The sequence below is a fragment of the Chenopodium quinoa genome, unplaced genomic scaffold, assembly GCF_001683475.1.
Source record: "Chenopodium quinoa cultivar QQ74 unplaced genomic scaffold, ASM168347v1, whole genome shotgun sequence".
NCBI classification, from domain to species: Eukaryota; Viridiplantae; Streptophyta; class Magnoliopsida; order Caryophyllales; family Amaranthaceae; genus Chenopodium; species Chenopodium quinoa.
In genome coordinates this window covers 1,768,484-1,784,362 of record NW_018744092.1, presented here as the reverse complement: position 1 = coordinate 1,784,362, position 15,879 = coordinate 1,768,484, and the positions used below count along the sequence as shown (strand labels likewise).

Sequence of the window (15,879 nt, the reverse complement as noted above, 5' to 3'; positions counted from 1 at the left end):
CGGTTAGGTTTGAAATCGGTTCGGTTTGAAATCGGTTTGGTTTGAAATCGGGTCGGTTTGAAATCGGTTCAAATGTCTTACGAGTCGGTTTCAGTTCGGTTTAAATAATTATCGGTTCGATTCGGTTTCCGTTTATTCTTGAACGGTTTAAATTTGGTTCGGGTTGTAAACGGTTTGGGTAGTAAACGGTTTAGTTCAAACGGGTTGCGGTTTGTTAACGGTTCGGTGTAAACGGTTTTTATTCCAGTTTAAATTCGGTTCGGGTTGTAAATGGTTCGGTGCAGACGGGTTGCGGTTTGTTAACGGTTTTTATCCCGGTTAGAAACGGTTCGGTTCTTTTTTGGTTCAGTTTATAACTAGTTCGGTTCGTTAACGGGTTCGGTTCTTCTACGATTTAATATTATTTGGATCGGTTTTATTTCAGGTTTACTAAATTACGGTTCGGGTCTGTTTTTTATTTCAAAAAAACGGTTTTTTATCGAGTCGTTCAAAAAACCCCTAGTAGGAAGTGGTTTGTAAACGGTTCGAATTATAAGCGATTCGGTTCATAAACAGTTCGGTTTATACGCGGTTCGGTTTATAATCAGTTCGGTTTATAAACGGTTCGGTGCAAACGGGTTGCAGTTTGTTAACAGTTCGGTGTAAACGGTTTTTATGCCAGTTTAAACGGTTTTGGGTTATAAACAGTTCGGTTCATTTTCGGTTCGGCTTTCTTTCAGTTCGATTTAGATTTGGTTCGGTTCTTAAACGGTTTAACGTTTACTCGGATCGGTTCGGTTTCAGTTTTACTAACATGCGGTTCGGGTCGGTTTTCGGTTTCATAAAATCGATTTTTAATCGATTCGGTTCTCATTCGGATCGGTTGAAACGGTTCGGTTTCACCAGTTCGGTTCGGTTTTTGACAGTGCTAGGTACTAGTACAAAAAAAACCGAATAGGGCACATGAAAACACACCCCACAATACAATATCAATAATTTAGTAATGCCATTTTAAAAAAAAAAACAAATAATTAATAATTAGATCTTGCTAACAAGCATCCCGTCGAATAAATTAAAATATTACTTAAAATGGTACTCCGTATTAAGTTGGTAATGCACGACAAAATAACCCGTCAATTGATGCAATTAATGTTAATTTTTTTCTTTGTTAAATCCCCTTTAAATTGTTTTATTTAACACTCGAGGGATGCTCGTTATATTTTGCCTCAATATACTTTAATAACTAGGTAAGCTCCCGTGCTATGCACGATAATTTTCAATAACCATTATTAAACTACGATTATAATTGATTTTTTATAAACATTGTAAATATATAGTTGACAAATTGTAATTATAATAAAGAATTACAAAAGAAATGCTACATATATATAAAATGATGTAGAATGATTAAAATTAAACTAAGGACACATCAGAAGATAACACGTGTCATTGGTGGTGTGTCTTTTAGTATATTGTTATTGATTGATTGATTTAATGCTAGAAATCCTAGTGTTGTTCCCGCCCTTTAAACGTGTACTAAATACTGTACACTGTACCTTTCAAAAAATACTGTACACTGTACGAGACAACTAGTACATGTTTCACCGGCTGTGACGGTATCACAGGTGACAGCAAAGGACACGTCAACAGTTAGTTTACCAGACAGTGAAAATACAATAACTAACTATTCGTCTAAAAGTCTGTGACTCACAGCCGTTTGATGCGCATATACACACGAAACGCATTTGCATCCATTAATAATATTCAATGTCAGTCCAAAATCCAAATTATACTTCCTTTAATTAAATTTAATTTTTTTTATTAATTGTTCTAAAATTTTCTCAATCTCTCTCTTTCTCTTTGTAACAAATACAATACCCACTTTGATATTTTGATGTATGAATAGTCAAATTGTTAAGAAATTCTTGATTTTGACCTTTTTGATTGATTTAATTTTCTGGGTTTGAGGAGAATTTGACAATAGCGTGTTGCTTTGATACTGGGTCTTTCTGAAAGGTAACAATTTTTTGTGTTTTTACTGTAAAATTGATTAATGGTTATGTGGGTATATGTTTCTTGCACGCCATTTGCTAAATTGAAGTTGATCATTGGTTCTATTCTGCTGGTGGGGTTTGTTTTGTATATTAGTAATTCGGCCCGAACTTAGTTATCACGTTACTAGTTTAAGCACTATTAACGTGACTATCAATTCCGGAAAGGACGGAGGGGAAGAGAGTATGTTTTAATATACTTCTGTTATTGATTTTGGACGTTTGATAGTTTTTGTGTTTGTTGAATATGTTTGCAATGTACTGATATCTGCTTGTGGTGTTGCTAGCACTTGAGTTTGGTAGGTTAATTGCTCTATTTACATTGAATTCGCTACTTAAGTTTATATATAATGTTAATCATGTGTAGTTTTGGGAAAATTTGAAGTGTTGATTGAGTTAAATTTATTTTTCATGTGGTCATGTTGTGTAGTTGTAGCTATTTAATCACTATTGTTATCATAATTGTATGTGGAATTTGATTTTCTAGAGACTTTACTTAAAAAATGGTTTTAGAACCAATAGTAACATACTAACATAAAGCTTGTGTTTGATCAGTTTTTTTGAGGATCTTGCTTAAATGGCGGCAATACTAGCTTCACAGGGCTGTTATTGCCGCAATATTGAGTTATATCAACAAAGAACAGCAGTTGATGACCTTGGTTCTTCATGCTCAATTTCTGGGAGAAGATTGCCCAAGTCCGAGGGGCAATCCTTTACTAAAGGTTTCCGGTTTCAGGTGGAGATGCGACAAACCAAAGAGCCGACAGGTACAGGTAGTGATAAACATTCAATTAAATTGGTGCCAACAAGTGAAGTTGTAAAAACTATAAGAAACCCCCCTGTTGACAAGGCTAGAACAGTGAATGGTACCAAGCAGAATATTAATGGAGCAAGTAAGGTTATTAATGGAGTGAACATAGTTACGAGAGATGCTACTTCATCCTTGGTTAAGAGGTCCAGAATTTTGGAGGATGAAGGACTTCCTCCTTTAGAGGAACCAAGGGTAATGCCAAGTGATGCAGGGTTTAGTTGGGCTAATGACAATTACAGTTCTGTTCAAAGGTCTGCTGATGTCTGGTCGTTCGTTCTTTCTCTTCGTGTACGTGTTTTATTAGAGAATGCAAAATGGGCATACATTGGTGGATTTGATGAAGAGAAGCAAGTATGTTTCATGTCCTTTTTTTAAACATTTAAAAAAAAAAAAATTAATGTTAATTTGATGCCTATTGCTTCCATCCTGTTTGAATCATGTTTTCCTGTCCTTTGGCTCTAACAGTTACGCCTTTAGTAATTTTGTTTGGCTTTTTGTTCATACGTCCTCAATACTGTTATGTGCAGAAGAAGAGAAGGAAAAGAACTGCTTCATGGTTGAGGGAACGTGTGCTGCAGCTTGGTCCAACTTTTATTAAAATTGGGCAACTGTCATCTACGAGATCTGATCTATTTCCCCGAGAGTATGTAGATGAGCTTGCCAAGTTGCAGGTAGACATATATGGTCACAACTCACAAGATGTCTTTTCTATGCTCTATTCAAAGCAAAGCAATATCATTTATATTCAGATTCTGATTTGTAATGAACTTAATTTATATATGGAATTGTTTGCAGGATAGGGTACCTGCATTCTCATCGAACAAAGCAAAAGAGTTCATTTCTGCTGAACTTGGAGCTCCTGTTGACATTCTCTTTAGAGAATTTGAAGATCAGCCTATTGCTGCTGCTAGTCTTGGTCAGGTGTCCACTCTCTGACTTTTACTCTTTTTCTTTGTCGATTGATCACAGTGGTAAAATAATTTCAGTAAATTCTTGGTCAGTTGTGAACCCACAATGTTTATTCAAGGCTGCTCTTGATTGGATAGCAATGTCATACGTTGATAGTCCATATACTGTATTATTTTTCCTGGGACTTGACTTAAATCTGAACAAGTCTGAAATATGGTTATCGTTGATTCGTGGGCTTTTTGGGGGGTCGTATCACAATATGTACACAACATTACTTCAAACAAATCAAGATTAGTCGAGAGTCTCTTTCAAGCACTTTACTAAAAACAAACTCTGCTAGCATGTAACTTGATTTAAATTTACTGTAATTTCCAGTTGTATTTTCTGGCTTTACATAAGTCAAGATAGTTAAAGACAAGACCCTCTACTCCTGGTATACAGTGCCTTTTCATGGGCCAGAGTAACTTGAGATCAAAGAACTTCCCTAATCATGCAAAACCAAAGGACAATGCTATAACAAGGATGTCACAAACAATGCTACTCTTCATTTCTCATTTATACTTTTGTAAGATTTCCATATCATTCTTTCTATATTAAGACTGTCTTCAGTATGGAAAATGCAGCTTTAAAAACTGAAACATTAAATTTCTGGTAAAATAGACAAGAGACATAAGTACTTATTTGGGGATGTCGAAGTTGATTTCTCTCAGCATTTTAGTCCTGATGTGATGGTGGTTTATGGGAGTATGTTCCCACCAGTAGGATGATTAAATGATCTCTTGTCCAACTTACCCTAAGAGGCTAAGATATACTTGCTGATATGCTACATTGACATATTTAGATAAATTTTTAAATTTTGTACTATTACATGTATATTCTATAGTGAATTTATGTTTCATTGCATTGCAAGAGATCCTATCTCAATTTGAGCTGATACAATGAAAATGAAACTGTAGCGTCCTGTGTTTATTAAATCTGCAAAACCTATATATCTGTCATCTGATTATGTAAGGGCTGATCGAATATAGTTGTTCTCATGTTAAAAAATGAATAAATAAATAAATGAATAAAAAGAACATAATCACATTCTAATATAATTGAATTCACTAGATTTTTGACATAGTTAAAAGTATTCTTGCATTTTTAACTTTCCATATAGGGAATATAATGCAAGAATAAGATTTGAATAATGCAAGGAAAATTAGAATTTTATGACTAGTATAGACTGTTTTTGTGCTGGTGTGCTGCATTTCAAGTTGCTTACTCAGCTCTGTGACATTAAACAGTGAATGTTACTTGTAGGTTCATCGCGCTATACTGCATAATGGAGAGAAAGTTGTTGTAAAAGTTCAAAGGCCTGGCTTGAAGAGACTTTTTGATATTGATTTACGTAAGCAATGCTTGACTTATTATGATAACCAAAAATTGTTTATTACTAAAGCAACATTCTCACCAAAACACTATAAAGTCGGATTGGTTCTCAAGCACCGTCTTAACATAATCAAATTGTCCTTGTGAAATAAGTTCTTATAATATGTTCCCTTAAGTTATAACTTATAAAGCATCAAATCATGATGATTTTGGTCCTATACTTTTTTCAAGTTTATTGGCCTGCTAATGATACAGGATTAGCTAAGCAATCAAGGGATTTTCACTGCTTATATAATTATTAGACTAAAATTTTCTTATTCTTACCTACATTTAAAAACCTTCACCACCTGCTTCCTCTAGGCAGAAACCATAATGAAGTCCTACATGAATTATTGGTTGATGCACATTCAAGGGTTTTTTTTTTTTTCAATTTAACTTCCAGAGGTTTATGCATAAAATAATATACTCAAGTTGGCTTCTATAAACTCAGGAAATCTGAAGCTGATTGCAGAATATTTCCAGAAAAGTGAATCTTTAGGGGGTCCAACAAGGGATTGGATTGGTATATATGAAGAATGTGCTACGTAAGTTCTAAACTGTTTTGTTATTTCTTTTTTGTTGTTAAAATTTTCACTGGTGTTATCTTCTTTGAGTTAATTTTCTTTATTCTTTCCTGTGATATTCTATGGAGGATTGTATGTTGTACTTTGTGCTTTCAGTTTTAATTCTCGACTTTTTTCTCTATTGGCCTTGGTGGTTGTCTTAATTGGATTTAATACAAAGCGGTAGAATTTGTGCATTTTGCTGGGATTATGGTAGGATAAGGTTTAATTTACATTTTAGGGGTCAATATGACCAAACATTGTTGGAAAAATATAACCTGAAAGCTTAATGGGACAAAACGATTAGTTTTCACAATGTCTAAGTTCAAAAGGTGTAGATCTACAGACCTATAGTGTCTTGTTAAATTGGCTTACATCAATATCCCTTTGCCTTTAACTTGCGCATGTCGGGCATGGATGAAGGGAATTGTAGATGGTTAACAGATTGAGGAGTGACAGTATGAGGTTCTTGGTTGATTGCTGATGGGGACTAGTTGTATTTACTCTGCCATTCTCCAAAGAAGTTGGGAGCTATAAAGTCATTCTTTGGTGGTTTTGGAAGATCTTGCGCCTATACCATTGTCGTTATGACAGGAAAATAGGGAAGTGATTTTTATATGCTAATGGTTAAATACAAATGAAATAGATGGGTACCTTATAACATTAAAGTGATTGTACAATCAGGTTACTCATAGTCTCATATGCAAAGAAAAAACTTACTATTAGAATGATTTGGCTCAGAGTGATGGTAAGGCCAATCATGCTGATGAATATGTAGGGAGGGTCTAACTGCTGATGAGAGTAGTTTGACTAGTGTATCAATTTACAAATAGAAGGGAATAAATCCCCTGTAAGTCTGAAACAAAAAGAGTTGTCATGTCCACTTAAAAACATGTCTAGCAGCAATCCTCACAACCAACTATGAACCACTTAGATTTATCCAGAAACTCGTTAAAAAAAAAAAAAAAGGTACTGGGAATTAAAACGTAGTAAGTATTTGTCTCCAGCGCTAGAACGTCCTTCCCTCTGCCCCCATCCCCTTTTAGGTTATATGCATAGCTTAATTGGTACTGTACTAGATATATGTTGTATACTTTCACATCAGAGCTGTCGTTCAACTTGTGACTTCTAAAACCTAATAGTTTTTTTCTCCTTTGTAATTACTATATCCTTTGTTATTTCTGCTGAGTTTCTTATTACAAGAAGCCACTGGTTAATTACTAATCTAATTATTCTGTTTGGTAGCAAGTTGTTGCCCTCGTGATACATATGTTATTGTCTTAGTCTCTTAGCAACTCTTTCTTGCATTGAACATATTTTTTTCTTGCATATGAAATAATAGAATGGTTAAAATGCTAAAGTGAATACATTGAAATTGCTCTACTAGAAATTGATCAACTTTCTTCTTCATAATTTAGCTCAATTCTAAAGTGAATACATTGAAATTGCTCTACTAGAAATTGATCAACTTTCTTCTTCATAATTTAGCTCAATTGACTATATCACCCTCTTAAAGAATACATTGAAATGCTTAAAATTTTGCTCAATTTACTATATCACCCTCTTAAAGATTGCACTAAAATGTTAAATAGTGATAAGGGTAAATAGGAGGGTAACATGAGAAGTACTGCTTTAAATACTATATTGTCTTTCTATTTCAAGTTTACAACTGATGGTTTTTATATGAAAAAAAAATTAAAACTTATAAAGTGGTGGGAAATGTAAACTACAGTCCTCTAAACTTATTGCAGGTTTAGAGGAAATAAATAAAGCTGACAAGTATCTAGTATTCATAAATTTTAAATTCCTTTTTTGATGAAGATATTATTTGGGTCCTTTATCAACGTTTTATCCAATTCTTTTTAAGAAACATTTTATCCATTTCTTATCCTAAAGAACAAAAATAAAAAAATAAAAAAATAACATTTATCTTTTTTGTTTGATAATTTGATGGCCTTTGACCACTGTAATGCTTTGGTATGCATTTCCTTGGAACTTACTAGACCTGTGAAGCTTTCACTTTTAAATTGTGCTGCAGAATTTTGTACCAAGAAATAGATTACATCAATGAAGGGAAAAATGCTGATAGATTTCGGCGGGATTTCCGGAATGTCAAATGGGTTCGAGTACCTGTGAGTTTTTTTCTGTTGGTCATTTCTATTTTCAAGCTATTGTCTTTACATTTATTTTTTACCTCCCTTGTTAATCTGTTTAGTAAATCAGTGTGATTGTATCCTTCTCTTACTCAGATGATTCACTGGGATTATACTGCCTTAAAGGTTTTGACCTTGGAATATGTTCCAGGTATGATGCTGGTATTCATATGCTCTGGCCTGAGTTGAACTACTCTGTATAATGAATTAGTCCTTTAAGAAGCTTAATTTTGAATGCTTATTCCACCATATTGATCATTTACTATTTCAAACAGGCGTGAAAATAAATAATTTGGCCAAGTTGGATGCACGTGGCTATAATCGTTCTCGGATTGCATCACGTGCTATTGAAGCATACTTAATTCAGGTACCATGTGCATGATAATTCTGAACCTTTCAGTTCCTCATGGATTCTTGTAAAGGACTGTACATGCATCAGTTCTGAGAAAAAAGTGATATGTGCCAGTGTGCCACAATGTGATTATACGTAGTAATTAGATATTCATGCTGCAATGATGTGCTTGTCATTTTGTCAACTCCATGCTTTAGGCATCATGTGTTAAGAATTTCCTTGTGTCAAAGCTATCTAGTAGCTATTATATGGAAATGGGGACTACAATCTTTACTGTGGAAATATATGGCCTTCATGCAGTAAAATGCTTAAGACTTTTAACTATACTATCCACCTTACTCCTTTCTGCAAATAAACTGATTAATGGGATTAATTATTTCTTGGCTGATGGTTATGTCTCAAAGTCTCAACTGTTAGCCATGAGAGTTGAGAGTTTGAGTGTGTACTTTTGACTACTCTAATTACTGCTCTTTATTGCACTGATAGTTTTTTTTCTCTATTTTGGATCATTGCAGATATTAAAGACAGGCTTCTTCCATGCTGACCCTCATCCTGGAAATCTTGCTATTGACAAGGATGAAGCAATCATCTATTACGACTTTGGAATGATGGGAGAAATCAAATCTTTCACACGGGAAAGATTGCTGGATTTGTTTTATGCAGTTTACGAGAAAGATGCAACAAAGGTATTAATATGCATTTTACTGCCCTTCTGTAACAGATTTTTAGCAATTTGCAATAGGCCAATAGCACATAGAGTTTGTCGGATTCACTGGATATGGGTATCTATTAACATAATTTGGTAGCTAGCCAAGTCGCCATCATCATCTTATGCTACTTAATTTATTCCCCAGCCTAAGGCTTAGCTTTTCTCAAGAGATTTTTGTTCATCTTGGATTCTTGGATGTCAATTGCTCTACTCATTTAACCTATTTAATTGTCATATAGGACCATGAGTATATGCTATATCAACTTCTTCATTTAGCTGGATGAAAGGTGCCTGTTGATGACTTTTTACTCTCTCCATCTTAGAAGGCTAGAATAATTGACACAGTCAAACATGATACACATGCCAATGAACTAGTTTGACCTCAAATGTATATAATTAAAAATTAGTAAACATAATTAAAAAGTTGATATTTTGAAACTTTGTATTAATACCTAATTTACAACATATTTCATGATAATTTTTTTTTTATTATTATTATATATTACTAAAAATCTATGGTCAAAGTTAGTATGTAAATAGTGAAAAAGGTCAAACGTGTTGATTATTATGGGACGGAGGGAGTAGTATAGAAGCTTATTGTTGGTTCAAGTTCAGTTTCACTGGTAAATCTATTCGTCATTTGCTGACAAACCTCATCCACTCAGGTTATTACGAGTCTCATTGATCTTGGAGCACTTCAGCCTACAGGAGATTTGTCTGCGGTATGTTATTTCAAGAAGTCATAAACTCTTCTTGTGTCTCTGCATCTTAAACCTGAAAAGATTCTCATTCTGCTTACAGGTGAAGAGATCTGTGCGGTTCTTCTTAGACAATTTATTGAGTCAGTCCCCAGATCAACAGCAAACGTTGGCTGCTATTGGTGAGGTATGATTATCAACATCTAACTCAATCTATTCCTTGGTTAGCTAGACCGCCTCATGCATCATGAGGGCTTTTATTAATTGGCGTATATATTTTTTAGGTTTAGGCTGTGTAGCCTGTTGACATATCTGAACTCATTACACCTTATCACATTATCTGAACCTATCTTTGTCTGAACTTATTTTTTACGTTGTTACTTGGACTCTTCATCTCACCTTAAGTACCTGTGTTAGACCCTCGACACGCGGACATTGGTAGGACACTTCATTTTAGTTCAAAATCTTGGAAATTTTTCATAAAATAGTCGAGTTGGACACTTGGGCACGTGCCCGTGTCGGACATAGGTACCCAAGTCCGAGTAACATAGATTTTTGGTTTTTTTATAAAATAACACCACAAATTTCTCAAAAATTGGATTTTAACACCACATAATCTTAAACTTTTATTATAACACCACAAAAAAAACCCAAAAATTGGATTCACCACCACTTAACGGATTCTTGGATGGAATCCGTTAGTGGGGCCCACCATGTACACGTGTCAATAGCTTATTGGTCTAATAAAAAAAAAATAAAAAAATAAAAATAAAAAAAAAACTAAGCCCTAACCTAGCCCAAGCCCAAGCCCCACCACCGGCCACCCTGTCCCTCCACCGTTGGCAGTCCCCTCCCTATCCCACCCCAACCACCACCAACCCCAGCACCAGGGAAACCCACCGGAGCCGACCAGTAGCACGGCGCCCCACCCTAGCCTAACCCAGAGACCTCCCATCCCTTACCCTTCACCCACCAAACGGCCGGAATCGACCATGTCAGTCCTCAATGGTTGAAATGGTTGAATTAGCTGGCCGATGTTGATGGTCGTTTCAAGTGTGGGGGAAATGAGGGTGGTTTTCGCGGTGGGCCAAATGGGTTAGGGTGGTTTTTAGGGAGGGGGAAAGGGGAAAGGGTGAGTCGTCAGTTTAGGGGTGGTGGCGTTGGGCTGATTTCGACAGTCAAGGCTGGCAGGGGGTGTCGGCAACTAGATTGTGCTATCGGCAGAGGGGGTCAAGGTGGGGTAGGAGGTACCAGCGATGGGGCTAGGGCTAGGTTAGGGTTTAGGAATTTTTTTTTTAAACCAATAAATGCGTGACACGTGTATATGGTGGGCCCCACTAACAGATTCCATCCAAGAATCCGTTAAGTGGTGGTGAAATCAAATTTTTGGGTTTTTTTTGTGGTGTTATAATAAAAATTTGAGATTTTGTGGTGTTAGAATCCAATTTTTGAGAAATTTATGATATTATTTTCTAAAACCCCTAGATATTTAGTTGTGACATCACTCTTATATGAACTTATTAGATTAGAAATTTACCTTTTACATGGTGAAAAGTACACAACATAACCTTGAATTTGTTATGCAGGATAAAGTATCAGGTTTCAGTTCACATTGTTGCTTTTATTAATAGGTTTTGAGTGTGAGAGGGGTTTTTTTTTTTTTTTTTTTTGGGGGTGGGGGGGGGGGGGGGGGGGAAGGAAGGGAGGAAATTTATTTTACTATTGGGTTCACTTATCTGCATCAATCATTAATCATGGTCTATAGATATTTATCTGTATTGTTAAAGCTTTGAGTGCTTTTCACCTAAGAACCTTTTAGCTTATTTAAACAGAAAATATTTGAAGTTATTAGATGTAGGAACTTGTTTGACCATATAAGGCCCTCTTCACCTTAAAAAATAATACAAGTAATAAGTAAAAATAATTTCAGTTTGGTAAAAATAATTTCAGTTCAGTAAAAATAATTACAGTTTAGTAAAATTAATTTCAATTCAGTAAAAATAATTTCAGTTCATCAAAAATAAGGTGAGAACATGGCCCAAGTATGGAATTTCTCTGATGAATTTTTACTGAATGCTTTTACCATATGGCGCAGATGATGGTCTTGCTTTTGACCTGTTAATTATCCTTTTGTTTCTGATATACTCTGTTATATGAATTGCAAATATTCCAGGACTTGTTTGCTATTGCCCAGGATCAGCCCTTTCGCTTTCCATCTACCTTTACCTTCGTCTTAAGGGCATTTTCAACTCTTGAAGGTATTCTTCTGCTGACTCTTCCTATCAGAACACTGGCACGCCGCACATACACACATATAGCCAATAAAATATTATCAGTTTCCAGTTGGCCACAGTTTGCTAGATCAGATCTGCATCGTCCTTTTTTTTTTAATATATAAAAATGGACGAATAAGAATTTCTCATGCTAGCAAAATTTAGCTGAAGAGTGCAAAAGGTGTGTTCTTCTGTTACACTGCCGACATAGTAAAGAAAGACATGAGCCTTGTTGATGATTAATTTGTTATATAGGGGTGTGTTCTCTTACTATGATGATTGGAATCCTTAAACATAACTGTTCAGGATGTACTGATGTACTAGAGATTATAGTGTTTTGAGTGTGCTACTGTATTGTGTGCTGCATCTTATTTTGTCAAATCAGCATTAAGAGACCTGGTCCTGACATTGAGTACAATATAGAAATCACTCGATCATCATATTATATACTTATAGCTCACTTCAATCGTCAGGTTCTAGATTGCTAGCTCATTATCCTACCCCATTCCTGCTAGAGGGTAACTAATTTTTGTTTTCAGTCAGTGAAGGATTACAGGAGATTTTGAACCTAGAAACTGAAGGTATAAGCTAAAAGGGTGTTCTAGATTGCAAATTTTTAGTGTGCTCTTTAATCTTCCCGTTGTTTATCCATATCCCACCAGTTTTGTTGTTTGAGTTAATTGACTGTAAATAACTTACTTGCTGCTACAAGAGAGCATTATTTTGTGATTATATGATGAAATTTGACAATTTCCCCTTTTTACCTCTAGGTGTTGGCAAATTTCTTGACCCAGATTTCTCCTTTGTGAAGATTGCTGCACCATATGCTCAAGTATGTGTAATGGAGATAAATATAGCATAATGTTATCATCTAGTACTTATGTGTATGTCAATATTTCTTTCAGCAGGATCTAATTTGTATATGAACTCCCTGCAGGAGCTTCTTGACCTGAAAGACAGGCGTCGTACAGGAGTTCAACTTGTGCAGGAGATAAGGAAACAAGCTGAAGATGTAGCAAATCTTTTGCCTTGCTATTAGTCTCTTGTCTCCTAAATTGCTCAGACAGTTGATTTTACAATCCGTCAATCCTATCTCATATTTGCAGGCCAGAGACTACACAGTATCCATGCCATACCGAGTCCAGCGCATAGAAGAGTTTGTGAAGCAACTAGAAACAGGAGACTTAAAGCTACGAGTGCGAGTTCTTGAGGTAAACCCCTGCCAACCGTAATTTTTAGCTCTCATGTAGTCGTTCTGTATGACCATGGATTTGAGACACTTGAAGTTAAGGCTCTGTAAATTACATGCTGTATAATTCTAATGTGAAGGAGGGAAAGAGAGGATGTGAGGTTTTACCCTTTAAAAAGGTTTTATAATGGAAAGTTACATTGTACCTCCATTTTGAGTTGTGAGGATCTCCTAGTTATCATGACCACTGTGTAGAGAGGCAACAAATAAGTACTCAGCACCTGCCAATTGGCAATTGGTAGGATGATGCATGCCATAAGTGTTCCCTAATAATTAGAATGCTTATATGTATCCATGCTGGGTACTCAACACGGTGACGTGAATATGGACACTTGACTATTCAGTTTGGACTAAAATCCTGCAAAATTATTCATTAACTAATTAGGCCTCACTCTTTCCATTACCAACAGTAGCTGCCAAGCCTGAGTAACTTAGATTAAACTTTTCATACATAGATATCTCGATGGCTTCTCATGCTTTGTGTAGCTAATGTGATTCCTAGCTAGAATGGAGCAGGCCTTAGTTTACATTCGTGTCAATAATTGGTGATTTGATTCATGGAAGCATATGGAGTTCATTTTACTCGTTGCATTTGGGATGGGTGGATGCGGCTGTGCATTTCATAGCCTACAATTGTGTTTTTTTTTTTTTTTTTTTTTTTTTTTTTTTTTTTTTTTTTTGACAGGGCAGTTGTGTCTTATATGTCCTAATTTCGTTTAATATACTGTCAGTATTGTGAATTTGTACTTTGGATCTTGCATACATGATACATCCTTATATGAACTTACTAGTTAGCACTGACTTGTTAGCATGGAGCTAACGTAAGAAATTTTCTTTAAATGACCATGGAATTGAGGGAGCTGTTGAGATTGAGCTACATTCTTAAACAGCATCTGTATTTCAGGGCAATTGTCTAGGGATATTGCCTATAGGACAGGCATATGATCTGTGCGATGGGTTCATCCATTTTTGGAAGACTAGTGACGTTCAAAGAAGCTTTAAGTTCTAATACATACTATGATACTGTGTGGGAAATTTTGTGAAAAATATCAACAAAAGGTCAAAAGCTATTCTTGTTATAGAAAATCAGACGTTTCATCTATGCATCATTGTTTGTGCTTTGGATAACTAAGTGTTGAAAAAATTATGGATAGGAGGTAATTTAGCTTTATATTATTACTTTATAAAAGAGCATATGCAAATTGACGTGACTAATTTCTGTTTTGAATTTCTTCTTGGGTAAAACTTGTATCACTCTACTATTCTAGTCTGAAAGAGCAGCTCGGAAGGCAACAATATTGCAAATGGCAACCATGTACACAGTTCTAGGCGGTACCCTGCTGAACCTGGGGGTCACCTTCAGCAGCCAAGGAAGTCAAATTGTCGCTAACAGTTCATTTGTAGGCGCAGGTAAGACTCCACTGCCAGCAAAAGCATTTTCATTTAAGTTTCTTTGTTATATACATTACACAAAGGTAGTAAATGACTGCATATTTTGTTGCAGGTGTTTTTCTGACTTTGCTTATCAGGTCCATGCAAAGAGTGAAGAAACTTGATAAATTTGAAACTATGATATGAAGAATTCAAATGTCTTCTTAAGAAATTGTAGAATTCGCGTATACACTTCATAAATTGTAGAAATGTTGTAAATACAAGAATTATTAAATTCTTTTGCCTTCTCATACAATGAAGTTGGTAGGGTTGGTACATAACCACTGCATGATGATGAACTATATACGAGTGAAAAAATCGAGGTGGTAAGGTTGAAGAAGGGGAGTTCAATAACATTTTAGCTGTGGAAAATTCTTACGTCATTATATACTGCTCTTGTAAAGTTGTAAGTTGTAATTCATTTACACCAATTATTCATTAATTAAACTAGCCTTTTGGCCTGGAGGATGCATGGGTTATTTCTTATACAGTAGATTATTTTTCTTGAGTTTTTTTTAAGAAAAAGGAAATTCTCAATGGTAACCCTTAATTTGTGCTACACGGAATTGGTGACCCTCTCGAAAATAATTTATACGAAATGACCTTATTTAAGAATTTTATCCCTTATAACCTTATTTCATTAAATGATTACTTAAATTTAACTATGTTAGATTTATTCTAAAAGAAAAAAGAAAAACTAAAATAACTAACCTAACCACCAAACCCAGAACCCTGACCACCTCCAGACCGTCAAACTCATACCCCTACAACCTCTAGACCGCCGAACTCAGAACCCTGACCACCGTACCCCCTGATCGCAGAAACCAAACCCCGACCACCTATGACCGTCGAACTCGAAAACCCCAACCACCCCACGACTGCCGAATTACCCAGAACCCCAAATCCCGACCACCGATCCTCCCTCTCTATCTCTTTCTTCTCCACCCTCTCTCTCTTTATCTTCCGCCTTCTCCCTACAGTACTATCTAAATGATGTATTATTGTCTTATGTTTACCTGTGTAGAGTTGTTGTTCTCATGTCCCATAAACTAGCGCATGTAATATACATCTCACCTTATATGCCAACACTTCAGGAAGGGTTCCCGTCTTGGACATGACACACTTCACCTTAGATGAAAAGTCTTGACTCCATTTTTAATGCTTGTACCATCCATATATAGGGTAACTATGTCTTGCTCTAACTAATTGCTTTTTGATGGAATTATGCTTAAAGTTGGAGATTGATCCATATTATCACCACAATTTATAAATAAACCTTTAAATTAAACCT

General features: G+C 35.5%; 1 protein-coding gene across 3 annotated transcripts; it reads left to right on the top strand.

Annotated features, from left to right (window-relative positions):
- The first annotated feature begins 1,769 nt into the window (after positions 1–1,769).
- Positions 1,770–15,074, top strand: LOC110691799 (uncharacterized protein sll1770-like). Of its 3 annotated transcripts, none has more exons than XM_021868755.1 (18): positions 1,770–1,995; positions 2,586–3,192; positions 3,369–3,512; positions 3,637–3,762; positions 5,053–5,140; positions 5,612–5,705; positions 7,762–7,855; positions 7,973–8,027; positions 8,152–8,243; positions 8,744–8,914; positions 9,603–9,659; positions 9,739–9,822; positions 11,809–11,893; positions 12,679–12,740; positions 12,846–12,920; positions 13,015–13,119; positions 14,426–14,567; positions 14,662–15,074. In XM_021868755.1, exons 2-18 carry the CDS (start codon positions 2,608–2,610, stop codon positions 14,733–14,735), a joined length of 2,133 nt encoding a protein of 710 aa, XP_021724447.1. In that variant the 5' UTR covers positions 1,770–1,995; positions 2,586–2,607; the 3' UTR covers positions 14,736–15,074. The 3 variants fall into 3 exon arrangements, with proteins under 3 accessions (XP_021724447.1, XP_021724448.1, XP_021724449.1); XM_021868756.1 differs by lacking the exon at positions 1,770–1,995 and adding an exon at positions 2,061–2,214; XM_021868757.1 differs by lacking the exon at positions 1,770–1,995 and adding an exon at positions 2,202–2,329.
- The last annotated feature ends 805 nt before the right edge of the window (positions 15,075–15,879 follow it).